General features: G+C 46.4%; 2 protein-coding genes across 5 annotated transcripts in view; one reads left to right on the forward strand and one right to left on the reverse strand.

Moving 5' to 3' along the window:
* The window catches only part of OLAH (oleoyl-ACP hydrolase), a 33,434-nt gene extending 33,098 nt beyond the window's left edge, over window positions 1–336 (reverse strand). The window contains exon 1 of one of the 3 annotated variants that reach the window (XM_083189406.1): window positions 228–336. The gene's annotated coding sequence lies outside the window, so the exon portion shown is untranslated. Of the gene's footprint in view, window positions 1–22 lie in introns of all 3 variants that reach the window. The other 2 variants (XM_083189404.1, XM_083189405.1) reach the window with 2 other exon arrangements.
* Window positions 337–390: 54 nt separating this feature from the next.
* Window positions 391–26,567, forward strand: part of CROT (carnitine O-octanoyltransferase) — a 30,277-nt gene continuing 4,100 nt past the window's right edge. Inside the window, exons 1-12 of one of the 2 annotated variants that reach the window (XM_083189401.1) lie at window positions 391–539; window positions 6,560–6,694; window positions 7,925–8,049; window positions 13,234–13,415; window positions 14,507–14,631; window positions 14,762–14,870; window positions 16,415–16,508; window positions 16,605–16,730; window positions 20,833–20,934; window positions 21,931–22,014; window positions 22,100–22,207; window positions 25,563–25,693. In XM_083189401.1, the coding sequence (XP_083045527.1) occupies window positions 6,574–6,694; window positions 7,925–8,049; window positions 13,234–13,415; window positions 14,507–14,631; window positions 14,762–14,870; window positions 16,415–16,508; window positions 16,605–16,730; window positions 20,833–20,934; window positions 21,931–22,014; window positions 22,100–22,207; window positions 25,563–25,693 (1,307 nt within the window). In that variant the 5' untranslated portion in view covers window positions 391–539; window positions 6,560–6,573. The remainder of the gene's footprint in view (window positions 540–6,559; window positions 6,695–7,924; window positions 8,050–13,233; window positions 13,416–14,506; window positions 14,632–14,761; window positions 14,871–16,414; window positions 16,509–16,604; window positions 16,731–20,832; window positions 20,935–21,930; window positions 22,015–22,099; window positions 22,208–25,562; window positions 25,694–26,567) is intronic. The other variant, XM_083189403.1, reaches the window with a different exon arrangement.

The following is a 26,567-nucleotide window of genomic DNA, read 5'->3' on the forward strand; positions in this document are numbered from 1 at the left end:
ATGCCCCTAGCAAAAATAATACCCTCTGCTGCTGCTGCCCAGCTGCTTCCTGGATGCTGAACTCCTGGAACCTGGCAATGATTGTGGGTGAGGCTGGCAGCAGTGTGGGCAAGATGAACGTCACCTGCTGCCCATTCAGCTTCTCCGGACCATAATGAAAATGAGGGCCTGAACAGGGGAACAAGGTAATGCCAACCAGGCAGTGAATAGTAAATACAGCTACATACTGACACAGCCTGCCGTGTGACTGGACCCGTTGCCCACTTCAAAGATGGCGGCACGAGCAAGCTGCTATCAGTGCAAAGGCGTGACGCAACCACACTAGTGCCCGCCCAACGCAATAAGTGACCGCACCCAGGGGGAGGAGATTTTATTTGACAGGACTTCTACTGTTTTGTCCACTCGCAGCATTCCTTGTTGATAAGTTTGTCCCAATCGGCCTGCCGTAGGCTGGGCTCGTAGTAGTAAATAGATTATCTAGGGCAGAGGTGACAGTTGCTGCTGCAGCTGCAGGAGGACAAGGAGCAGTGCAGAGACAGGTAACCTGACATGGGGTAGGCGCTGACAGGACATCAGCGGGGGCTGGGAGGGATGCATCAGCAGGAATCCCTCAGTGTGGGTAGAGTTACTGAGTGTAATAGTCCCAGCACAGCACAACTTTTGCAATGTCACTTGCACTCCGATGTGTGTGTGTTACACACACACACACACACACACACACACACACACACACACACTTTCAGAATCTAGGTGCCAGACAAACCATCCACATTCAAAATCTTATCCACAAGCAAAATATGAAAACTTCTATCATGCCCCTTTAATGCCCCTTAGGCTCCCCCACATGCCATCAGACCCCGAAACATGCTCCTCTCTGGTTCCCTATTCAAAGTATGCTGCCTATTCACAGTATGCCTCACCACAATGCCTCCAGTACATACATAGCCTGTAGGGATGGATATCGGAAGCCCACCTTCGGGATGGGTTTGCACCATCGAATGTCAATGTACTTAAATATTGCAATGTTTGCACATTTGCAATTTTCCTAAATTGCACATGAGCCGCAAGCTGGGGTAGGAGTCAGGGGAAGTTTGTGGACAGGGCCATGGAAAATACAACAACAATGTTTTGGGAGTGTAGGGGAAGATAGAGAGACTCACTAATACCCCTTTTATACCCGGTTCAATCCCGGGTTTTTAAAAATCCCAGGTCCATTGCAGGTGTGCAGGACCCGGGATTGTAGTCTAGTTTATAAATAAAATTATAATAATAATACTAAAATCTCAGGAAGAGCCATTCAGACATACGCTAGTCCCGGGATTATGCACGTACATGTGAAAATTCCCAGGATTTTTCACATGAACGAAAGGTGTTATAAGGCTGCACAAGGGAGAGTGGGGAGCAAACCGCAACCAGTGAGCCTGTACCAACAAATCGGTTGTACAACAGCTATAAGCTGGTACACACCAGAGCAGTGTGTACATGGACAATATACGAGCCGACATATTGTATCCGCAGTACACATCAGAACAATGCAATGAAGAACAGAATGATCCCTCATTCCGTAATTCATTACACTATGGCGCTGGATAAGATGTGATCCAGATAGCTGCGCAGTGTGGCTAACTGGAATATATTGATAATGACAGCGTACACACTAAAGCACAGGTCTTCAACCTGTGGCCCTCCAGATGTTGTGAAACTACATGTCCCAGCATGCCCTGAGGTTTTTTGGCATGCTCTTATAGGAAAAAAAATGTGGCAATGCATGTTGGAACATGTAGTTTCACAACATCTGGAGGGCCACAGGTTGAAGACCCATGCAACTATCCGGTGATATGAAATTCCGATTTGTCCGGAAAGATATGTGCTGAGATGGCTTAGTGTGTACCGGCTACAGATACACACATGGAAACAGATGTGCACTAGTGACACCAATCGAGAAAATTAGGTTATAGAACCCTGGCTGAGTTGTACTGAAGTATGCAGGAGGGAGAACTGTCAGATTGGGTAGGTGCAATAAAATGATGCCAGAGATATTTACTTGTGTTATCCAAACTGCTGATATCTGAATCTGCCACTGGCTAAAAGTATACCAGTATCGCAAAAAACATTCTCCTTAAATTGTCTACCTATGTCTTACAGATACAGGGGCGCTGTGTTTAATAACGCCGGGTATGAGTGCTTGGAGCTATTTAATTGTCTGCATTGTGTCTGACACTTACGATGCAGTTTAGTCGCAGTAAACGGCATTCTCAGACTAAAGTGCTTTAGTGCAGGCAGTAAGCCCACAGCTAGCAATGCGGTAATAGTCTAGTTGCACCTCAGGAGGGCATGAGCAGAAATCCTCTCGGGTACAGCACGGATAATTGAATAGCTTTGGACACTCATTCCCAGCACTATGCAACGTTGTGCTTGGTTGAATTGCCCCATGGCGTAATTGTTAATGCAAAGGAATCCAATTGGTACTTTATTACCTTGTTAGGAGGTCCTTATCCAGAGCAGACCAGATTCTAATAACAGGCGTACACAAAGCCTGTATTAAGCCAGTCTGTGCTATTTTTCTTCTCAGTCACTTAAAAGTCTCATCTAAACTCCTTAACCTCACACGATCGCTTGATCTGTCCCTTTGGACCTCCACCAGGTACTCAGTTGATCTAGTTTTTACTCTCCGTTCTATTTTTAACTTATCCAACTCCCAATTCCCCCTTTATGACATCACATGCTTTTAACTTAGGCCTCTCTGCTTCTCCACCTCTGCCTCCTAAGGCTATTCACTAAGCGTAACATTGAGGCCATCAGTACTGTTTCCTTATCCCCCCTGCTTGTCTCACTTCCCTCTCTATCTCCTGTCCTGTACAAGCCACTTCCCTATACAAACCTTCCCTTACTTCTGCTCTTGGCTCCACCAATACAATATTTACCCTCGCAGAACAACGCCTCAACCCTGACCTTCCAAATCCACCAGGTATCTACAAAAGTGTCCTCGCACAACCTGAGCGACAGTGGAGGAAGTCACTCTCTGAAGCAGACTTTCTCATCTCCTGCCAGATGCCAGAGAGTGATGTCTCTTTTTCACTGCCAACTACCTCCTTTGCCCACCTTGACCTGGATACCCTTTTTGGTACTCTTTACCTAGCACGGCGCCCGCGATTGGCATCGCGGTCATCGGGGGTAAAAAATCGCGGGCCATCGCATGCACTAAAAAACGGGTGCGACGCGATGCCCGCGATTTCCCATAGGGATCAATGTTAAAAGTGTCAATGGACGCGATTTTTGTGTTCAATGCCTCAATGCCCGCGATTTTTCCATAGGAAACAATGTTAAATGGGCCACAGGGCCCTAATAGTCCCCCTGAAGTCTGAAATGGCCCGCACAATTGTTAACGCCACCCCACGATCAACGTGAACCCGAAGCGTGGCGAGCGCAGCGGTACGCGTCCTCCGACCTTTTCATACCCCCACTATCCACGTCGGCGTGGAGTTGAGAATAGAATAGTGTGGCGAGCGCAGCGAGCCACCGAGCCCGAAGCGTGGCGAGCGCAGCGGATACCTGTGAAGCCCGCGAAGGGACGCGTTTACCTGTGAAGGTATCCGCGTCCCCTCGCGGGGCTTGCTGCGCTCGCCACGCTTCGGGCTCGGTGGCTCGCTGCGCTCGCCACACTATTCTATTCTCAACTCCACGCCGACGTGGATAGTGGGGGTATGAAAAGGTCGGAGGACGCGTACCGCCGCCCCTCGCGGGCTCGCTGCGCTCGCCACGCTTCGGGTTCACGTTGATCGTGGGGTGGCGTTAACAATTGTGCGGGACATTTCAGACTTCAGGGGGACTATTAGGGCTCTGTGGCCCATTTAACATTGTTTCCTATGGAAAAATCGCGGGCATTGAACACAAAAATCGCGTCCATTGACACTTTTAACATTGATCCCTATGGGAAATCGCGGGCATCGCGTCGCACCTGTTTTTTTAGTGCATGTGATGGCCGCGATGCCCGCCGTGCTAGGTAAAGGGTACCCCCTTTTTCACTCTCTGCCCTTGATTTCTCCACCTGCTTCACATCACAAAATATACTTCTCCCGATACCCAATGTTATCAGGAATTATGATTCACATGCCTGTGAATCCCCCCCCCCCCAAAAAAAAAAAACCTGAATGCTAATTGGTCATTAACAGTTGGCACAAAGGGTAGCTACAAAAAACAAGTATGCCTATATATTTCAACCAATATTTTAAAAACACCCTAGCCATCTTTAGATTGGTATCCATTTTTTTCAATTGCAAAGCATCATGGGTATTTATCCCATGAGGGAAATATGAATGTTAGATTACTTATGATGCTTATTACACTGAAACAGTTCATCTGACAACATTATTAAAATGCTTGCAGCATTCATGAAATTAATATTTGAGGAAAAAGGAAACTAGAATAATGGTCTTTCCAAAATACGTAACACTTTTCATGTTTCAACTTTGTCCTCCTTAATGTGGAACTGGCCACATGTCTGAAAACTATAACCTTTTTTATTTACGTTTCTGAATCCCTTTCACGCGGGGATAATGGAATTGGCAATGTGTAAATGGTTGATGAGCACGCCTTATCAGTGCCCGGGTGTGGGCTGCTGCCAGCTGTCTCCTTCTGCCTCATTACTGCTCATTAGCTGTAACTAAAATATAATAATGTGGATCACTCGCAAGTAACTGGGTAATAGAGTAAAGGTGCGTACACACTGGCCAATATACCGGCCGTTCGATTGAGTGGCCAATATATCGATGCACCATTGGCCAGTGTGGACGAGCAATATATCTGAACAGCATTGTTCAGATATATCGTATCGGCTCTGCGACACTGCCGATGCCCAATATATCTAGAAATATATCAGCACTTCATGCTGTCTGTATGGACGATCCGCATACCTCCCAACATGACCCTCTCCAGGAGGGACACAATGCTCTGTTCCTGGACTTCCCTGGTAATGTATGATTACCCTCATCTGTGTTGCACAGGTTAATTGATAAGAAAGGTGCTTTAACACCGGTTGATGGTAATCATACATTAAGAGGAAAGTTCAGAAGCAGAGCATTGTGTCCCTCCTGGAGAGGGTCATGTTAGGAGGTATGGATCCGCAGACCACCCATACAGCCACGCCGGGTGCCACAGCTGATGGACAGCTCAGTGGGTGGGCATATGCAAAAGCACCCGCCCATTTGTGATTGGGCAGTGTGAATGGAGAACACGCTGCCAGATCCATCTTTAGCTATATCAGCAGATCAATTAATCTGCAGATATATCTATTATGCTGCTTTCAGACCGCAAAACTGGCTTTGACCAGGTATTTTAAAACGTTTCTAAAAACGGATCTGCCAGCTAAAACCCCTTTCACACCGCATGTCTTTAAATAGTATTTCAATGCCGTTTTTGTCCCTTCACAACACTGAATCCGTTTTAACCCATAGAAAACAGTGGATGAAAAAAAACGGGTCTGAAACTGGTAGGACCCTGCTTTATTAACGTTTAGAAATAACAGTTCAATAGAACCGGTAAATTCACTCTGCACCTTTCAGACTGCACAAATTACCGTTTTAAAACTGTAAAAAAAACGGCAAAATAACGGGTAAAAAGTGCGGTCTGAAAGGGGGCATTAGTGTGTACCCAGCTTAAGATCTTATGATTTCTCTTCTACGTGGGTGAATTCCTGTATAAAAGGGCTCTTCGCTTGTGAAAATCCACATATCTGATTTCACATAGAGTTTTGCTTTGTTCCTACGCATTCATCTGAAATGTGAGTCGATCATTGGTTTTGGCATAGACTATAAAAAGGAGCATTTTTTAAATTGAAGTATGTGCTTTTTATGATGGCTATGGGGCGATACGGAGTTAAATGCGAGGCGCCTGGAATTGCACTGGCTCTGTACACATATATATCTGTGCATCTGCGCCACCCCTGTCTGTACGCAAATAGCTGTCGCCTTATCTGTGTGCGCTGGCTGAGATCCATCCTCTGCATAGCCCACAGTTCCGCCTATACTCCCTCACTAAACCTCACCTACAGTATATGCTTATAGTCACTAGCGCCCAGCTTCAGCCAGTCAGCTGCAAATAGAGATTGAGATGCATATGACTTGGAGTTGTCTGTAGATGTGTGTGTGCACGGCAATAGAGCATGTGCAGTGCACCAAGTGGGAATATCTGTCTGCAAAATGGGCTTATGTAGGCTCACAAAAATCATGTGGCGCTCCCGCTCCCCCAGGAAAAGCGGGCAAGTCCTCCGGATCCTGCCCCAGCGTCCACAGTTACCTACACCCATCTAGCAGGTGTCTACAAAAGTAAGGGTTTCAGGGGTGCTGATCATGCAATTCATGCTGCATTGTGATGGGCGTGGCCATGATGACTGTGTAGCCAAGCCCCCCCACACTGCCTACCTGTGATGTCCCACCCCTTATATTTAGCCACACCCCTCGCTGTACAAACCCAGAGTGGGCAGCCAGAAAGTCAGAAACTCTGAGTAACGCCACTTTGGAATAATGCATGTCCTCACCTGCTTCATTTTCCTTCCCTGTAGATGACTGGCTCTGGATGACCATGGAGAATCATGTGTTTGAGTCTGTAGAGGAGAAGACCTTTCAGTACCAGGAGTCGCTGCCTCCACTCCCAGTTCCTTCCCTTGATGAGTCTTTGTCCAAGTACTGTGATTCGGGTATGTGCAAGCAAACCGTTGCCCATGTAGTACTGATGGTATCGTAATCAACCAATCAGCATGCATTATGCAAATGGAGTGACACGAAACATCACAGCTGGACTGCATATCCTGGTAACATTGTAGGGGCGTGGCCTGATAGAGGTGAGGCGTGACCACGCCTCCTTAGTGAAAAAATGAGTTTAAATAAAGTAATTTGTAATTTCAACATATTGAACTATGAAATTCTTGGAGCTGCCGTAGTGAAAGTGTCTGAGTGGTTTCCATTGGCCGTTGAGAAGTGTGAATAGGCCAGCACTATAGGTTGTCCATTCCGGTAACTAGTATGTACAAATATTCCGTTTCTACATAGCTCAGATATGGCTGTAGAAGGGTAATTCAGACCTGCTCGCTAAGCTGCATATATTCGCTGCCGAGCGAGCAGGTAAACACCGCTCTTCCAATCACATGCCCACCCCGCTGCTAGAATCCCCCTGCTACAATGTGATCGAATGTGTACGCTTATACATCCGCTAGAATACGACCGCACAGAGAAAAAAATGTTCGATGGTATCTCACCATCGAGTGATTTTTCCTTTGTTCTGGACTTTTATCCTGGCTGCAAATTGGGCAGCCAGGGGCACGCCTGCATTTGCAGGGGTCCGTCCGGCACTTCTATGGACACGCCCACCATTTTTTTTGTTTGCAGAACCATGAAACACTGATCGGACCACCGCCCCCTGCCCATCGGTTAATTTGCGAATGCCCCCAGGAGTTTGCACATGTGCGTCTATGCGCATGCGCCACACTCCCATGATTGGAGACGGGGACGAATTCGGACATGTATGCACAGGACTGAATCGGTCCCTAGGTGTCACATGTTATTTGGTGCAAGGCGCACAAAGTCGGAGACTGCAGGATTGGATTTTATTTTTTCTCCTTCTCGTAACTACTTTCCTCACTGCAGGTGGGGCAGATGTAACATGTGCAGAGAGAGTTACATTTGGGTGAGTTATTTTGTTTCTGTGCAGGGTAAATACTGGCTGCTTTATTCTTACACTGCAATTTAGATTTCAGTTTGAACACACCCCACCCAAATCTAACTCTCTCTGCACCTGTTACATCTGCCCCACCTGCAGTGGTTTTGTGGACTCTAAACTAAATAGAAGACATTATTTGTGTTACATCAATCTATAGCGCTTCATCTAAATAAAGTGTATCACTGACTGCAGTGTTTTTGTCTCTTTGCAGTAAAACCGTTTTTAAATGACCAAGAATACAAGAACACATGTAAAATTGTCAAGAGCTTTGAGAACGGAATTGGCAAAGAACTGCACCAAAAGCTCTTAGAAAGGGCCCGAACAAGAAAGAACTGGGTAAATACATTTCTTAAAGTATTATTGACACAAGATATCTGTGAAGTGTTCTGTAACCATTGTAAAATCCTAACTTTATAGAAGCGCCTGCCAATAGATACACGTATTAAAGCCCCACACACACACACTACAAGATGCGCGCCGCAGTCTATATAGTATAAGATATCGGCCGCAGGCGTGGAATTAAGAGCAGACACTGGACGATATCGGTAAACGATATAGATCCGTGATGTCGCTTGGGCCCGATGAACATTTGCCGCATTGGCTATATATCCAAATTGAGCCGCATGCTCAGACAAGAGGGGAAGTCGTTAACGATGCGCAGGAGTGTGCATTGCTAACGACACAGAGCATATACGCTAGAGCAGGGCTGGGCAATATTGGCCCTCCAGCTGTTGATGAACTACACATCCCAGAATGCTTTGCATCAGTTTTGCTATGTGGCCATGCTGAAACTGATGCAAGGCATGCTGGGATGTGTAGTTCATCAACAGCTGGAGGGCCGCTATTGCCCAGCCCTGCGCTAGAGGATATTTGAAAGAAATCTTTCAGAAGCCCCTTTCTGAGCGATCTCTTTTTCAAATATCCTCCTAGTGCACAGGTTCTCACACTTGGTCCTCTGGACCCCACGCAGTGCGTGTTTTGCAGGTCTCCTCACAGAATCACAAGTGAAATAATTAGCTCTACCTGTGGATCTTTTCAAATGTGTCATTGAGTAATGAATACGCCTGTCCACCTGCCAGGTGACCTGGCAAACGTGAACTCTGTGGGGTCCCACGGACCGAGTTTGACCCTGCTCTAGTGTGTATGGGGCTCCTGTCTGGAGGACCTTGGGGGAGGAGCAAATTGGGGAAGAGGCTGTGCTACTACAGGTATTAGGGAGTCTGCTACATGAACAGTCTGTTTGTGTTAGATCAGCGTTTCCCAACCACAGCCCAGGTTTTAAAGATAGCCCTACATAAGCACAGGTGATTAAATTAAATTAGTACTTCCGTTATTTTGAACCTGTCTCTCTACCCCAAATAAATGACAGACGCACTTGGCCATCCACATGATGTCAAATATAACAAGACTCCTCTGATACTCATGTGCCCATTGTAGGGGTCAGTATGGGCACTCAGGCCGATCTCTGCCAATATGCAGTTCATTATATGTATTTGTACCGGGTACCTCCTACATCACTGTTGTTGTTGTTGTTGTTGTTGTTGTTGTTGTTGTTGTTGTTGTTTTGTTTTGTTTTTTTGTGGTAAAGATAACAATCTTAGATATTTTAAATAACGTTTTGGAGACTTAAACTGAAATAGAAGTGGTATTGCAATAGAGAACATTAAATATTATTAATATTCTAACCCCAGTATGTATAATTACACGGTAGGAGGTGAGCCTGATCTTATTCCCCACTGCAGCTGGTTTTGTTTATGGAGCCTGTTCCCCCTGGTGCAGAGCAACAGGCTGTAAGTGGAGGGAATCCCACAGTTCTGGTAAGGAAAGGGTTTGGGATAACTCCTTCCCCTACAGAGAATACACTTCGTTCTGCTGAATGCTACTTTCTGTACATGTGTGGCTCCTGTACTGACAGGTCTCGTGATACCTGTAACAGCCAGGAATTTGTTTTTTTCAGTTAACAGACACCCAAATTATTCTTGTGCCAGATCAGGTGGGACATTCAGTGTTCCAATGTAACTTGCTGGGGGTGATTTCAATAGCCGCCCCCCTCCTTATGCCCGCTGGTAGCTGTACAATTATTTCTACTGATGGGCCCATTAACATAATTTATTCTCGCAGCCTCCTGAGTTTATGCTTCTCGTGTCGCTGCCACCTCATTGGCCGTGGTTTGCGCCGTGTTTGGACATTTTACGCTGCTAAACACCACACTTCAGGTCATGATCAACAATTGCATATCTCATGGCCAAATTTCAGACACCCATTAAACCAGGCGTGTCCAAACTATGGTCCTCCAGTTGTTGTGAAACTACAAGTACCATCAGGCTTTGCAACAGTTTTGCTATAAGGGAATGCTAAAACTATGGCAAGGCATGCTGCGATGTGTAGTGTTAACAACAGCTGGAGGGCCACAGTTTGAACATGCCTGCATTAAACAATTGAATAGCCTCCTCTGAACTGTTACAATTCTATGGGGGAATTCAATTTTCTCCTCGTGACTTCCACTAGATGGCGTCAAACGGAGAAATGTAATCGTTGCGCTTATTGGGGGTGCTGAGCCGCGGCCGCGAGACACATTTCCCCTTGCAGCACAGATTTCTTCACATTGGGATTTGTGTTTCCATTTGATCCTATTTAAATGAATTTACATGTGGTGCAAGCAGGAGTCCTGTGCAGGCTGCACAACTAATATCCTTGCTGGACTAGTTTCTATTCTGTGTGGTTAAGATCCTTCTGTACCTGATCAGTGTTGGATTACCCGGTGTTACAGGCACGCTCCCTCATCTCCTGACAGATTTCCTTACACTGTGAACGAAGGAACCTGAGATCTCCTTGCACGTAAACAATATTGTAACCCGTCTTCTGTAGATCCTGACAAATGATCTCTACTTAGTGCTTAATGTAGTAATGTAACCTAGAAGGGATGAACTACACATCCCAGAATGCATTGCTACAGTTTTAGCATGGCCAAATAGCAAAACAGTAGCAGTGCATGCTGGGATGTGTAGTTCAGCAACAGCTGGAGGGCCGAATGTTCCCCATCCCTGGGGTAGACGTATGAAGCAGTGATAAGGGAGGAGAAGTGATAAAGTGCCTGGTACTTTATCACCGGCCAATCAGCTCCTGACTGTCCCTTTTTAAACCCAGCCTACAACTTAACAGTCAGGAGCTGATTGGCCGGTGATAAAGTACCAGGCACTTTGGGGCCCATTTATCAAACCATATTTGCGGCTAAATCCCCCAAAACGCACGTTTTCGGGGTTTAGCCTCAAATATTAAGTATCTCCTAAATGTATCAAAGGGGGACAGCAGCAGGGATCTCCGATCCCTGCAGCGCCGCCGGCCGTATCCCCCAAAGGTTTCTATGGGGAATGCAAAGCTGCCCGATGTATCAACATCGGGCAGCCCGGCATCGCACCCCTGGGCTATCGCCATTCTGGGATGGCGATAGCCCATAGTAGCCTATGGCTACACATCGCACTGCCCGAGCAGGGCAGTGCGGTAAGAGTGGTCGGCGGGGGTCAGCGCATAACCGCTCATACGCTGACCTCCTGGCTTCCGTGATAAATGGGCCCCTTTATCACTTCTCTTCCCTTATCACTGCTTCATACATCTACCCCCTTATCTCTTCCGATTTCTAACTTACTGTGTGACTAGCTGCTGCCTCCGTTCCCACCATCTGACAGCCCCTGTCCTCGCTCACACTCATCTCTTAGTACTATGGGGACCCTGCTCCTCCCACTATATAACTCTCAGTCTGTGGCTTCCTGCTGCCTCCATTCCCCTCCACACACCATGTAACTGCCCCTGTCGCATGCAGCCCTGTCCTCACTAACATAATACAATGAGTGGACAGGCCAATTTTTCCTACTGTATCCACTCACTAATCTTCTTACATATACTCTGGGCAGGTTTTACTATTCAGGTAATCTAATAAACCGATGACAAGCCGGATAAGTGGGAGATTAAACACAGGAATGTGCTCATGCTCTAGTCAAACACACCTTAGTAAAGTGGAGTTATCATGAATCCCATGATCATTTCTAGAGTTTTTCTGCTGTTTTTGTTTCTCCCTTTGGTTAATTTAGCTGCAACCCTTTTCATATGTAGGAGCGATGTGAGCAGAGCTTCCTATGTAGTCATATAATCCAATTAGCTGCTGAATTGTGAACATTCTAATACACCTTTCACACCAGCCTGAATTTCCGAGTTTGGCCTGGGATTAACCCGCAACTAGCGCAGGTGTGAAAGGTTCCCCGGCTAAAATCCCAGGACCAATGTCCCGGGATTTCAACCCTTACTTACCCGGCTTCCCGGTCTTGGATGGGAACCTGCTGCTGCTGGTCGTTGCTCTGGGGACACGTCAGTAGCTGCCGGGTGCCCCCCCCCCCTGCCCGTTGCTGTGAGGAGACGGAGCTGCCGGGTGCCGCCCGATGCTGCTGCTCGTCGCTATGGGCACGCCACTGGTACACGGAGACGCTGGGTGCCCCCGCTGCTGCCCGTCGCTATGGGGAGTGGGGACACGTTGCTATGGGGACCCCCCGCTGCCCACGCTATCTCTCCCAGTCCCCGGTCACACTAGAAAATGCAGGGACTAGGCTGGTGTGAAAGGGGCCAACCCGGGAATGTCCCTGCATGATCCAGAGACCATATTCCCAGGTAAGTCCCTGCATTTTCTGGTGTGAAAGGGGTATAAGTAAAGTGATTTTATCTTGGAAGGGCTGCTTCCTCTCCTACCCCCGATGACACTCCACCCCTTCATGATGTCATGATGAAGGGGCCAGAGAGAGCAAAATACAGGGTTGCTTCAGGACTGAACCGTTTCAAAGTCCCGGTGCGACTCTGCATTTTGCGATCTGAGGTAAAAATGAAAGCAAAATGATGTTTTAAACTTAGTGGATATAAAGAGAGGGAGCTGTGAACACAGAGATTGGAGGTAGAAGCTAGTAGTAAATGAAAGACAAATATCTGATCTGACTACTGGAGGCATCCCATTCTGCCTCACGTGCCTCTGGGCTGGCCTGTAATAAGTATTCCTTATAATGATATAACATTACCACTCCAAATTTGGCCACAAAAGCTGGACATTTTCTTTATATACATTTTTGGATATTGCAAATTTAGTTCAGTTAATGCTTGTAACGCTAGTGTCGCATCCCGTCCTCTGATCAGTCTTAGCCAAATTCCTTGGTTCCAAATGTATTAGGCAACTGATCAGGGAAGTTCCTAGGATTCCACTATTCTGGAGCGGTGTTCCTTATATATAAGTAAAGTAGCCCCAATAGTGTAACCCAGGCATTCCCAACCACGGTCCTCAAGGCACACCAACAGTGCAGGTTTTAGTGATATCCAGGCTTCAGCACAGATGGTTTCATCAGAATCACTCAGGTACTAATGAAGTCACCTGTGCTCAAGCCTGTATATCTACAAAACCTGCACTGTTGGTGTGCCTTGAGGACCGTGGTTGGGAATGCCTGGTGTAACCTGCGTTCTAGTAATACACCCGGTCTTCTCTCCTAGCTGGAGGAATGGTGGCTGACTGCGGCATACCTTGACGTGCGGACGCCTTCTCAACTCAATGTCAACTTCGGCGGTCCTGCACCTTACCTGGAGCACTACTGGCCACCCAAACTTGGCACCCAGCTGGAGAGGGGAGCCCTGGCTACATGGTTAACACTCAAATTCTGGGATCTCATCAGGAGGTGAGTGATCAATGGGGGTCAAATCCCATCTTTCCACAAATGGAACAGTAATTGCCTCCTCCCCCTATCCATCATCACCCTTGACACACACAGAATGGGGAAATTCAACATGTACAGTATGTGTCTAATATGAGGGCCAAAATGGTTATTTAACATCTATGGTGTCTTTAATAGCATTCACGGTACAGCACAAGCTTTATATGAGGTTCTATCACATTCAGATGCTCCTCTAGGGGACCAAGTTTTAGGGCTGCACCAATCTCACTTAGGCCCTTATTCTGGTTGGTGCGGTAATATCCGCGTGCGTTCGTGCTGCCGATGTTTTGTGTCTGCGCATGTGCAGAGGCGTCTCTGCGCATGTGCGAGCGGGACGCACGGCCACATACCGCATGAAATGTGTACACTATGAACAGGGGGTGGAGAGGGGCGTGAAGGGCTGTTTGGGCTCATTACCATATGCATACGCCCCGCGTTTCATGGGCGTTCCCATGCAAACGCTGGGCGTACGTATGGTAATGCGGCCGTGATGCACGTGTAGGGGGCGGACATATGACATTGCCGGATGTCAGCTGCCCGCCCAGATCCCTGCTTTTGCACGGAGAAATGCCCGTGTGGTCTGAGGTTGCGGGAGCTGCCTGGCCACTCGGTCCTGCATTCGATGGTCTGGGACCATCGAATGATGGGGGAGGTTCCCTGAGATGGAGGAGGTGTATTCATGAGACATACACGTGCGGTCCGTTCGGACAGCTTCTTACCGCGTTCGGATGGAGTTGGCGATCCGTATGGAAGGCGGGGTTTAGGACGCACGGTGCTGGCCGCATATTCGGATCCGGCCGCACCGATCAGAATAAGGGCCTTAATGAGTGACCGTATGTGCACCTGTCCCCGATCAGTGGCTGTATATTCCCACAGCGGTGGTGTTACTGTCCGTTCATTCTGTTATAGAATTATTTGTGCACTTTGTTCAAGCTTCTATGCCGAGCACCCGGGCTGTTATTGGTGCAGCCATGTAACAGAACGTAGTGACATATACACTACATTGTTGTGCAATGATGTGTCCTCTTATATTATACAATTTACCCCCATGACAGGGAGAAACTGGGCATACACCGGTCAAACAATTCTCCGCTGGATATGTCCCAGTTCCATCATTTGTTCAACACCTGCAAGGTCCCCGGGGTGACCAGAGACTCCATTGCTAATTACTTTAGAACTGGTGAGTGACCCTTCATTGAGACTTACAGTATTGTGTAGTATGTACTTGTGCACAGTTTATTAGATAACCAATGATGTTTCCCCTTCGTTAAACAGAGGGCTAATAATTAACCTTCGCTTCTATATTTCAGAAACTGAAGGCCGTTGTCCCTCCCACCTCATTGCCATGTGCAGGGGTCGGATCTTCTCCTTTGAAGCTGTGCATGAAGGACAGATCCTCTCTGCACCGGAGATACTAAGGTCTGTGGTTTAGGTACAAATTCCATAGAAATCAGTAACAAGAATTAACAGCACTAATGGGGCTATACACACTGGGAGATTTCGGGGCGTTTTCTAAGCGATTTGACTAGATTCTGATTCTCACTTATTTTCATTATTAGAAGCTTTAGTAAATTTTCCTCTAAATTGTTTCTTTGAGAAGTAATATGTAGAGATATAAAGGGAATGGAGAAATGAAGCTACGAGGACAGATTGAACAAATTGGGATTGTTTACGCTAGAGAAGAGACGTTTAAGGGGGGACATGCTTAACATGTACAAATATATCAGGGGAGAATACAAGGATGGACTCTAGTACGCGAGGGCACGAGTTTTGATTTTGTTCCCTTAGAAGGAAAAAAATTTTCACACTCAGGGCAGCCAAACTATGGAACTCTATTCCTGGAGAAGTGGTGTCGGCAGAGACAATTAATACGTTTAAAATAAGGTTGGACAAACATTTATTGGTTAAAAACATCCAGGGGTACAATTCAGAAAAAAAATATCAGTATTCACTACATAAAAACAAGGGGTAAGCTAATAAACCAAGGTTGAACTAGATGGACGCAAGCCTTTTTTCAGCCTTAACCACTATGTAACTATATAAAGCCCAGTTCACTTATAGTGTGTACACACAGTTCAATATGCCTACCGATGTTGACGATATAGTCAAGATCGTGTCGGCATTACATGCAAATCGCAAGGGTTTTAACCCCGATGCGCTCTCCCGTATCGCAAGGCCTAAAGTCTTGGCTGCCTTGACTATATAGTGCAGATCTGCACTATATAGTCAAAATTGTATGCAAATCGCATGCGCCGTGCGATGTGATCGCATCGGGGATCTGATCGCACGGAACATCTCACCGTGTGTACACACCATTAGTTATATACACACTATCTGCACAACGCTTCTGTGTTCAAGGCTGGACAAAGCCGGGAAATCAACTTGCCTTATACAGGTACTAAGCCTTGGAGAGTGGTAAAGTGGAGATAAAGCACCAGCAAATCTGCTTATAACTATAATTTTTCAAACTCTGCCTGTAACATGGCTGCTACCACCTGGATTTTGTTGCTTACTTTAACCCCTTCAGTGCAATCTGGCTGTTTGCATTGTGACGTTAGCAAGGTTACACCGCACCCAGCCAGAGGGAAGGAGGCGGGGCAGCCGGAGCCGGGCAGCGGCTGAAGCTGAGTTCTGCGCTCATCTCAGCGGCTCTGCCCGGCACTAAGCAGCGCAGACCATAGCAATCTCCAGAATTTTCAAAAAATTCTGCAAATTTTGCAAAAAACGCATGTTGACATTTTGACTGTCAACCTTCCCAATTCTTGTGTCGACATTCTGACCCTGTCGACCTTAGCCATGGCAACCTATTTCATGTGTCGACCTTTAGTGATTATGTCGACCTTCATAGTGTTCATAGTTTGCATCACTTTTATGAAATGTTGTCGGTTTTCTGCATGTAGTTTATTGAACGTTTCCATGCTGAGACCATTAATCACTTGTATTACTGATATATTTTATTTTAGGCAGCTTTCGTATGTAGAAAGCCTATGCCATAGCGAACGAGACGGGATCGGACTGTCCACTTTAACCACGGAGGAGAGGACACGATGGGCTCAGGTTAGTGGGTCTTCTGTGTTTCGTGACCGTTATTTCAGAAGATGTTACGCGGTTGCAGTATTTTACGGTCACGTTATCACTCTGGATTTCTTGTAGGCTCGTGAACACCTCATTAGCCTCGACCCAAAGAATCTGTCCCATCTGGAGCGGATACAGAGCAGTTTGTTTGTTGTTTCTATTGATGACGAATGTCCTCCTGGAACGCCTGAAGATTATAGCCAGGTAACAAGAACACATCGTATTCTCATCTAGGTTTATTCTGGTATTCAACCTAAAGAAGTGTGAAGTTACAATTTGTATTTTCATCTGGAGAGACCCTTTCCTTGTGAGGACACCCCTGAGTAAGTGGGGGTCTCTCTACTGGAACCGCCAGTGTCATAGCAGCCACCACTCAGTGCTAAGAGGTAAGAAGAGCTATGTGCGGATTACATGTGACCCTGCTTCTGCCCAATCAGGTGCTGAGTTCACTGCACATCTATTATTCAGTTAAGGGTTAATGTCCTGCCCAGTTCCAGCACAACTAGGGTTCTGCAACAGATGCGGGTGTGTGGACTGGTGCCTTTAACCCACAAATTGCTGTAGATTTTATGCACATCCATTTCAAATATAGTAGATACTAGTAAGCCCGCTCGAAGCAAATGCTTCGAAAGCTAGTATATGTAGTTTCACTTGCTGCAAACATATGGCAGTGTTCTGGAGTCACATGGACACTAGATTAGATTTTTTTTTTTTTTTTTACTCTTCAGTATAAAAGTTACAAATGCAGCCCCTAGCATACGTTTAGTTTTTCATAGTTATTTCAGGTGAAAAAATAATTTGCTGCATGGGTGGGGATGTGTTCGCGTATGCATCTCCTTGCATGTTAGAGAGGGGATTCGATCGGGGTGCGGGGAGGCGCGTTTGGCGGGTCAGCGGCAGGATGGTTTAATGTGTATCCAGCATTAGGTTTTCCTGCTCAGTCCCAGTGCCTTGTAACTGTACAGAGTTGTTACAGAGTTGTTACAGAGTTGTTACAGAGTTGTTACAGAGTTACCAGGGAGAGAGACAGTGGTTCTGATTCAGAGCTACATGCACGTCTGCCTCATGTTAGATACTGTGCATGTGTTGGTGCCTGCATGCCCCGCTTTTATTAACCACAAGCGACTACGATGGTGCAGGAGATGCGAATGACTGTGATTTACACCTCCTGCACCAAGGATAGTGCTGGTACAAATGTGTGCTGATAACGGTGATGCTACAAGCAGATGTATAGGGATGGCGCTGCCAATTATCCGGCCAACAGCAATTACTGTATTTCTGAGAATGCAAGTGGGCTGTAGATGCATATCCGTGCTGAAATACAGACCACACTGTGCTAGAAGCATCACAGAAGAGAGCGACACCCCAGACAGGGAAGAGCAGCGGCACAGGTTTTGAAAGATGCAGGGTGCTGGGATGAATGCTACTTCTTGGTCATCCGATATGACATTTAAATTGTTTTTACACAGAGCATTAACCTTACTACCAATCTATGCTAATGGTATTATAAGTGTGTGTTATCTTTAGCCGACGCTAGGCGACACACGCGGTTATGTGGACTTTGTGTTCATACTTAGAGATAATAGAGCACACCTGTTGGCCATTTGTCCTCTTTTCTGTAATAGATCTGTTATTAATGTAATCCTTTAGCCCCTTTCCTGTTTGCATAGGTTCATTTTATGTAAATAACACACAGAACCCGGCAGTTACAGTCACCGGAGCAAACTCTGTGGTTCAGCCATTGGATTTAAAGCGGCAATCATTTAAAATGCAAAACCAAGCTGGTTTAAGCCTAGTGGCGAATTTGTCTGCAGCTGGTCTGCTATTCCACGTGGGCCTTAATGCATTGGTCATATAACTTTATTGGTAGAACCAAACCCGCTATAGCTGGTATCCGGATTCATGATAGATTGACGCTAGGTCAACAGGGTAAAAAGGTTGGCAGAGTCCAAAGATCGACAGCCAAAAGGTTGACAGGGTCCAAAGGTCGACAGAGTCAATTGGTCAACAGCCAAAAAAGGTTGAAAAGGTCGACATGCATTCTTTTTTTAAATTTTGAGCCGACATGTGCCGACAGGTGGTATTTCATGCCCTACCATCCACTAAGGCATGGTGGGAGAATATATTAGTGTGCCGAGTACGGCGAGGCCCCGAGACCGAAGCATGGAGAGACATGTGAGGGGATGCGGTACACTTATACCGCTTTCAGACCGCACTCCAAACACGGCTTATTGGGGATGGGACCCGTGTCCTAATCCCGTGTGCGACACGGCATTTGCGGTCTGAAAGTAGTATTACAGTGTCTGTCGACATAGACACCAAAAAAAAACATGAAAAACTCACATCGACCTTTTGACCCTGTCAGTGTTGACCCTGTCAGTGTTGACCATCGGACCCTGTCGATCTTTTCAATGTCAACCATTAGTGGTCGACCATATGACTGTAGACCTATACATTGTTGATCTAATATACCATAACCCTATATCTTGTTTGAATCCTAGCTCAGTTGTTGTGTTAATACCCCTTTCACATCGCATTGAAAATCCGGTTTATTCCTGGGTTGTACCCGGGTCAAGGTGGCGGTGTAAAAGCACCAAACCGAATACCCCGGGTTGACCAACTGGCAATTCGACCTGGGTTAAACCTGGGTCACCCATTCTGTATAGGGTTTAGTGCAGGCATGTTTAAACTGTGGCCCTCCAGCTGTTGTGAAACTACACATCCCAGCATGCCTTGGCATAGTTTTCGCATTCCCTAAAAGAAAAACTGTGGCAAGGCATGCTTATGATATATTTACACAAATGCATTAATAGTACAACTGTGTGTAAAACAAAGTCTAAAAATAATATAATATACAAAAAATATAACGTTCTAAACTGTATGGCGCACACTGAAATAGTTGCAGAAACTTTTGCGCTTTTTTTAGCTATTTTTACAGGAGGAAAACCTTGCTGGTCTTTTTCTTGCTCCTCTATGGGAAACAAGTAAAGGTGCCCACACACTAGAACAATTTTTGGGCCGATTTCTGATAAATCGGCCGATATATCATCCGATGTTTACCAATAATCGGTAGAAAATCGGACGATTTTGGTCCGATGCGCGCTCCCGTGGATCTTTAGCTGAATCTTCTGATCTTACGTGCTGCACAAAAGATCAGAAGATGTAACAAAAGATCCATAGGAACGCACACGGGATCTTAAGAAAAATCTTTGGTAAAGATGTGCGCTTGCCTGAAATCTTTTGTCCAGGACGGAAAAAAGATTTCAAGGCTAATTTATGCACACATCTTACGATCGCAGATCTTTCTAGTGTGTGGGCACCTTAAGGGATTTGTGCCTTCAGGGCCAGTGGAGTATTGTCACCAGACATATAGACAGTAACTCTCAACTAATACCACTTTCACACCGGCCACCTGGCAATTACCCAGCATTTTTGAGTGTGGTGTGAAAAGGGTATAATTGAATTTTCGCCATGCATCGGTGGAAGATATTCCATATACAAGTAGTGGGTAACACAATGTATGGAGATTGTTCTTATTATCTCGTAAGGCATTTATAGGTTAGTTTGCATTGTGTTCTCATTACTTTGACCATGAATCCTAAACAGGCTTAAATGATATCCCATTTAAACGGTTTTCATTTGGAATTGGTCTGATTACATTTATTTAAAGAGACCACTATACAGTATATATCCAATGTTCAGTCACTGCAGCTCTGCCAGTGATGTCTCCTAAGATAGCTACAGCGTGAGAGTTCACCTTACACGTTTCGTGTGGATGACTTCATCAGAGGCCTCTCCTCTATGACACTGCAGTGTTCTACACCATTATTTACACATATTGGGACATCACGGACGGTGTAATGGTTAGCATTACTGCCTCACAGCACTGAGGTCATGGGTTTGAGTCCCACCATGGCCCGAACTGTGAGGAATTTGTATATTCTCCCAGTGGTTGCGTGGGTTTACTCCGGGTACTCCAGTTTCCTCCCAACATTCCAAATATATACTGGTAGGTTAATTGGCTCCCAACAAAATTAACCCTAGAATGTCTGTGTGTGCATGTGGTAGGGAATATAGATTGTAAACACCCCTGGGGCAGGGAACGATGTGTAGGTATAGTGTAAAGCGCTGCGGAATATGTGTGAGCTATATAAGAAACTGATAATAAATAAATATGAAGGACCAAGCCCTGTCAGCAATGTCACACATACAGATATGTATTCCTATAGATCCATGGTTATTATGGTACACGGTTTGAATGTTAATGGATCAAATATTACAGTTCAATGTGTTATGTAATGTGCAGATCGCAAGGCTGGCCATTGCTGGTGACCCAACCATACGCTGGGGGGACAAGTCCTACAACTTCATCCTATGGCGCAATGGGGTATTTGGCTCCAATTGTGATGTAAGTATGCAATTATGTATTGCATTTGCATTAGAAAGGCATCATGAATGCAACAATGGACATCATTATATCAAATGTAACTTTACATATCTGTGCTTGTTTGGGTTTAACTTTACGAGACTACCCTATTTATTTTTATTTTGGTAATGCTTGATCAATTTCCTTGTATCTGGTACATTTTCATTCATTTGTATGTGAAACTTCTAGAGAACACTGTATATGCACAGGGTTATAGAGGGGGAGACCGGTCCCAGGTAATACAGGGGGTGTGGTTTAATTGTGAGCAGTGTGGCCACACCCCTTTAAAAAAAATAATTGACAAAAATGATATCTACCCACCTTGCACAGGGTGGTGCTATCCAGCCAGGGGCAGATCCAGGTGGGTGGGGTCAGTGTAATTGCAAACCTCACCACATTCTACTGCAGGCAGAGGAGGATTGCTGTAACGTCCACAGCAGCCTTGCCTGACCGATGAAGCCCAGCTCACAGTAGCATTGTGCTGGCTGCGGGGGAAGAGCATGTGTGCTGCCAGCTGACCTGTGAGGCATGAGTAGGGGTGCACCTGGGCCCCTCCAGCAAGCCCTGGCCCAAGTAATTAGTACCTGTTCCCCTATTCCTCCTACAGCTGGTCATCTGTATGTGAAATGCCCGGAGAATAGGCATGAGCTGGCGTTTATCCAATTGCCAGTCTGAAGCACTCTTTAACCGAATCCCTATTAGTTTGTTACTGCAGATATTAGTTCTGCAGCCTCGTTCCCATTGTTATTTGTCCATTCCATAAGCGTACTGTATGTGTCTGATGTGCTCCCACACTCATTCTTCATAAAGAGCTCCATCCTCTAGCCTTTTACTGCTTGCACCCTGAGTCACTCACCCCCAGCCCCCGATAACCAGCAGGAGTCTCACCCCATTGATAATGTTTGTCCCGCCGCATAACTATAAGCATATGTGGCTGATGTCTGTTCTGTTCCCTCATATCCATATGTCTTGTTCCAGCATGCACCATTCGACGCCATGGTGCTCGTAGCAATGTGTGACTACATTGATCAGAACATCAAAGCCTGTGAGGGGCGCTGGAAGGTATGATGTCATTGACGGTAACGCAGAGAAGTTGGCGCACTTGTTGAACTCCGGGTCTATATGAATACGCATCTTCTCTCTGCAGGGCTCACACCTAGTCCGGGACCTGTCGCTTCCTGAAGAGCTGGTCTTCACGGTGGATCAGAAGGTCATCGATGACATCGCTGCTGCTAAAGCGCAGTATCACACTCAGGTAACAGCTTGCGGTTAATGTAAGTGCTTTGTGGTTCTACCTGTGAGCGCAGAGCAGAGGGAGATTGATTTGTAATGTAATCTGCTGTCTCCGCCAGATCTGATAGCTTCCGATTATATTATTATTATCATTTATTTATATATCGCCACCATGTTATGCAGCGGTGTACAGAGAATCACATCAGTCTATGTAGGAACTCCATTCTGTGGTTTTAAAAGTGTAAAAATAATCTAGAAAAGGGTCTGGTAAGAAATATGGGCCTTAAGTTGAGGTGTAGGCTTTTAGTTTAGAACAGTGTTTCCCAATATAAGTCTTCAGGCATGTTTTCTGGATCTCCTTGCTGGAGCACAGGTGTAGTACCTCATTACTGAATGACCCTTTTTATAAGTCCCACCGGTGGTGCTAATTGTCTCACATTTGTTGCCAATTATCTCACACGGTGTTGCTAATTAGCTCACTTGAAAAGATCTGGAAAACATGCACCATTTGTTGATTTTATTTATTTATTTATTTAAATAGTCCTGTGTAGCCTTGCAGGGGGTCATCCAACTAAACCTCTGTTTGCTGTATTGGATGAGTGTGGGCAGTTCTACTAAAGTACCTCTGTACAGCTCATACGTCCTCTTCACCTCAGTGCTACGTATGTAAGTGACAGGAATATTAAATATGCAGAATATTACTCCTACTGTAGATGCCCGGGATTTGTTGACCTGACAGACCCACAATATTCATATACAATCACCTGTATATTCTGCAGCTGTCAGCATAAGTGTTAAGGCTGGGCACACACTATGAGAGCTATCCTTTGTACAGCCATCAAATGATATATCACTAGTGTGTGTGTGTGTGTGTGTATATACAGTCCATATGTCTGTGACGCATCGTTCACAAATGTTATCAGTAAGGGATACGGTCGCTAGGGCTTAGGTCGACACATTAAATAAGTCGACGCAAGCATTAGGTCAACAGTCAAAAATTAAAAATGAGTTTTTCACATTTTTTTTTTTAATTTTTTGGTACTTGTGTCGCGATTGGCACCCGATGGTATACAATTTAAAATTGTATACCATTGTATATGGCATACAATGCCATACGATGCGATACAATGCGATTTTAAATTGTATAAGCACCCTAATTGGGGCTTACAATGTTAAATGCACCCCCACCCCCACTATGAACGTGAACCCGAAGTGTGGCGAGCGCAGCGAGCTCGTGAGGGGCGGCGCTACGCATCCTACGACCTTTTCATACCCCACTATCCACGTCGGCGTGAAGATGATTTTATATAGTGTGGCGAGTGCAGCGAGCCACCGAGCCCGAAGCGTGGCGAGCGGACGCGGAATACATGTAAAGTAATACGGCACACTATATAAAATCAACTCCATGCCGACGTGTATAGTGGGGGTATGAAAAGGTCGTAGGACACGTACCGCCGCCCCTCACGGGCTCGCTGCACTTTGGGTTCACATTCATAGTGGGGGTGGCGTGGGGGTGCATTTAACATTGTAAGCCCCCATTATGGTGCTTATACAATTAAACATCGGGTACTTGTTTCCTAGCACGGCCACATATCTTATGGATCGTGTACCTTTAGTTAAGGTACACGATCCATACGATGGACCCGATTTCCTTTGAAATCAGGTCCATTTGGCCGGCTAGGACAAAATATCGGGGGCATCGCGTCGGTCGGGACCGTTAACAATGGTCCCGACGCGACCGACGCGATGCCCGCGATTTCCCCATAGGCTTCAATGTTAAAAAATATTTTAACATTGAAATCGTGTCGGGAAAGGTAAAATATCAGGGGCATCGCGTCGGTCGGGACATAGGTCCCGACGCAATGCCCCCGATTTTTACATAGGCTTCAATGTTAAAAGATTTTTTAACATTGAAATCCTGAAAAAATGTGAAATGGGCCAATATGACCCATTTCACATTTTAGATGTCCCCGTCACCCCACGATAGACGCCAACCCGAAGCGTGGCGAGCGCCGCGAGCCCGCGAGGGGCGGCGGTGCGCGTCCTCCGACCTTTTCATTCCCCTACTATCCACGTCGGCGTGGAGTTGAGTATAGAATAGTGTGGCGAGCGCAGCGAGCCACCGAGCCCGAAGCGTGGCGAGCGGACGCGGATACCTTCACAGTTATACGCGTCCCCTCGCGGGCTTCACAGGTGTCCGTGGCGACGCGGACACCTGTGAAGTCCGCGAAGGGACGCGTTTACCTGTGAAGGTATCCGCGTTCCCTCGCGGGGCTCGCTGCGCTCGCCACGCTTCGGGCTCGGTGGCTCGCTGCGCTCGCCACACTATTCTATTCTCAACTCCACGCCGACGTGGATAGTAGGGGAATGAAAAGGTCGGAGGACGCGCACCGCCGCCCCTCGCGGGCTCGCTGCGCTCGCCACGCTTCGGGTTGGCGTCTATCGTGGGGTGGGGTGTACGCCGTGACATTTGGGGGGGTTGGGAATATTTTACATTGAATCCAATGTAAAATCGGGTCCCAGGGACCCGATTTACATTTAATAAAAAAAAAAAAATCGGGTCCAAAATCGGTCGGTCGCGACGATCGCATCGCATGCGACCAAATCGCATGCGATGCGATCGACCCGATTTTTCCGACACGACCACCCCGATGTAAATCGGTGTGGCCGTGCTAGGAAACAAGTACCAAACATCGTATAAGGGGCTTATACAATTTTAAATCGCATCGCAGTGCATCGGGTGTATGCCATGTGATGCGATTATATGTTGTACGACCAAATATCGTGGGCGCCGTGCTAGTACACAAGTATTAGCTGATGTGTGTTTACAGACGATATTTCATACCTTACCATCCACTAGAGCGTGGAGGGAGAATATAATAGTGTGCCGAGCACCGTGAGGCACCGTGCCCGAAGCATGGAGAGCGCAGTGGTACACCGATACAGTGTCGATGTCAACTTACGGCGAAATTTGTGCCAAAAAATGGGAAATACTCATGTCGACCTTTTTGACTGTCAAACTTGTCATTGTCGTCCTAGTCCTTGTATTGACTTTCCTACCCTGCCGACCTTTAGGGGTCAACCTAATGTATGTTGACCCTATGACCCATACCCATCAGGACATGCCTGCTGCATAGAAGTCACAGATACAGTATAACGGTACATTGCCTGCGTGTACGGGTGACACCTCTGACCACAGGGACCGTGGCTGAACTATCATTCTAGTTAGTGCTATAGATATACTGTACATCAGTCACCTGAGCAGACTGGGACCGTGGATGCAGGTGTTAGTAGTTAGACCATAGTGCATGTCAGACGGTAAATAATAAAAGAACAGCTTAGTTACAGGGTCCTAACATTGTCCAATCTGCTTTCAGGTTTCAGACTTGCAGGTAGCCAACTACGCCTTTACATCTTTTGGGAAGGCCCTGTTGAAGAAGGAGAATCTGCACCCAGACACCTTTGTGCAGCTTGCCCTCCAGCTGGCATATTACAAACTTCATGGGCGGTAAGAGATCAACGCTGTGTCACTTGGAAAAACCAAAGCTGTTGGCAGGACCTATGGATGTTACTATATGTTTTACACATAGGAGGTTAGTCCACGTGTAGGTTAATCAGGTTGGTGGTTTATTAACAGTCAGGGCCAGGATACAGGTGACTAGTTAGTGAGTGCAGTAGGCACGCACCATCTGCTGTACACAGGGGCACACACTTGTATACGGTGTCTCATGCGACTGCAAGTGGTAATATGGAATATGTACAGAGCCTTACACCAAGCATGCTGTCTCCATTATAGAAGACCTGCTGCATCACCACCGTCTCTAATGGAGGTTTGCACGTGAAGCTGCACGGACAATCCGCACATGCTCACTGGAGTGCTCTAGTCATAGTGACTCGACCGGGAGGTAACTGGCCCGGCCAGTGAGCCAATAGGAAACCACTATGGGAGCGCTCTCCTACCCATGATAGGAGATACTTCACCTAGAGTGTTCTAATGTAACAGGGAAACTACATGCCCCTTTATGTGGGCGCACACCATGTGACGCAGCGATATGGTTTAACCTCACACAGCTGTACACACTAACTGCTGAACAACGGTACGATGTATTGTTGCATGTAACTACACTGTGACTGCCTTTACATTATCCCACTGGACATGGGGCACATCCATTGAAACTAGTCATTGAATAATAATGGTAACAATGGACTTGGGGTGCACACGTGTACGATATCTATTGTACCCATCAACATCGGAACAATGTATTACACAATATATCGTATAGTGTGTACCCAGAAACCCGGGTCTCTAAATGAGTTTGAGACAACTCCGGAAACAAAGTTGACTTGAGAAGCACTTTTGTGGCTCCGGATGTACAGCCACA

The sequence above is a fragment of the Crinia signifera genome, chromosome 5 (assembly GCF_055691185.1).
Source record: "Crinia signifera chromosome 5, ASM5569118v1, whole genome shotgun sequence".
Lineage (NCBI taxonomy): Eukaryota > Metazoa > Chordata > Amphibia > Anura > Myobatrachidae > Crinia > Crinia signifera.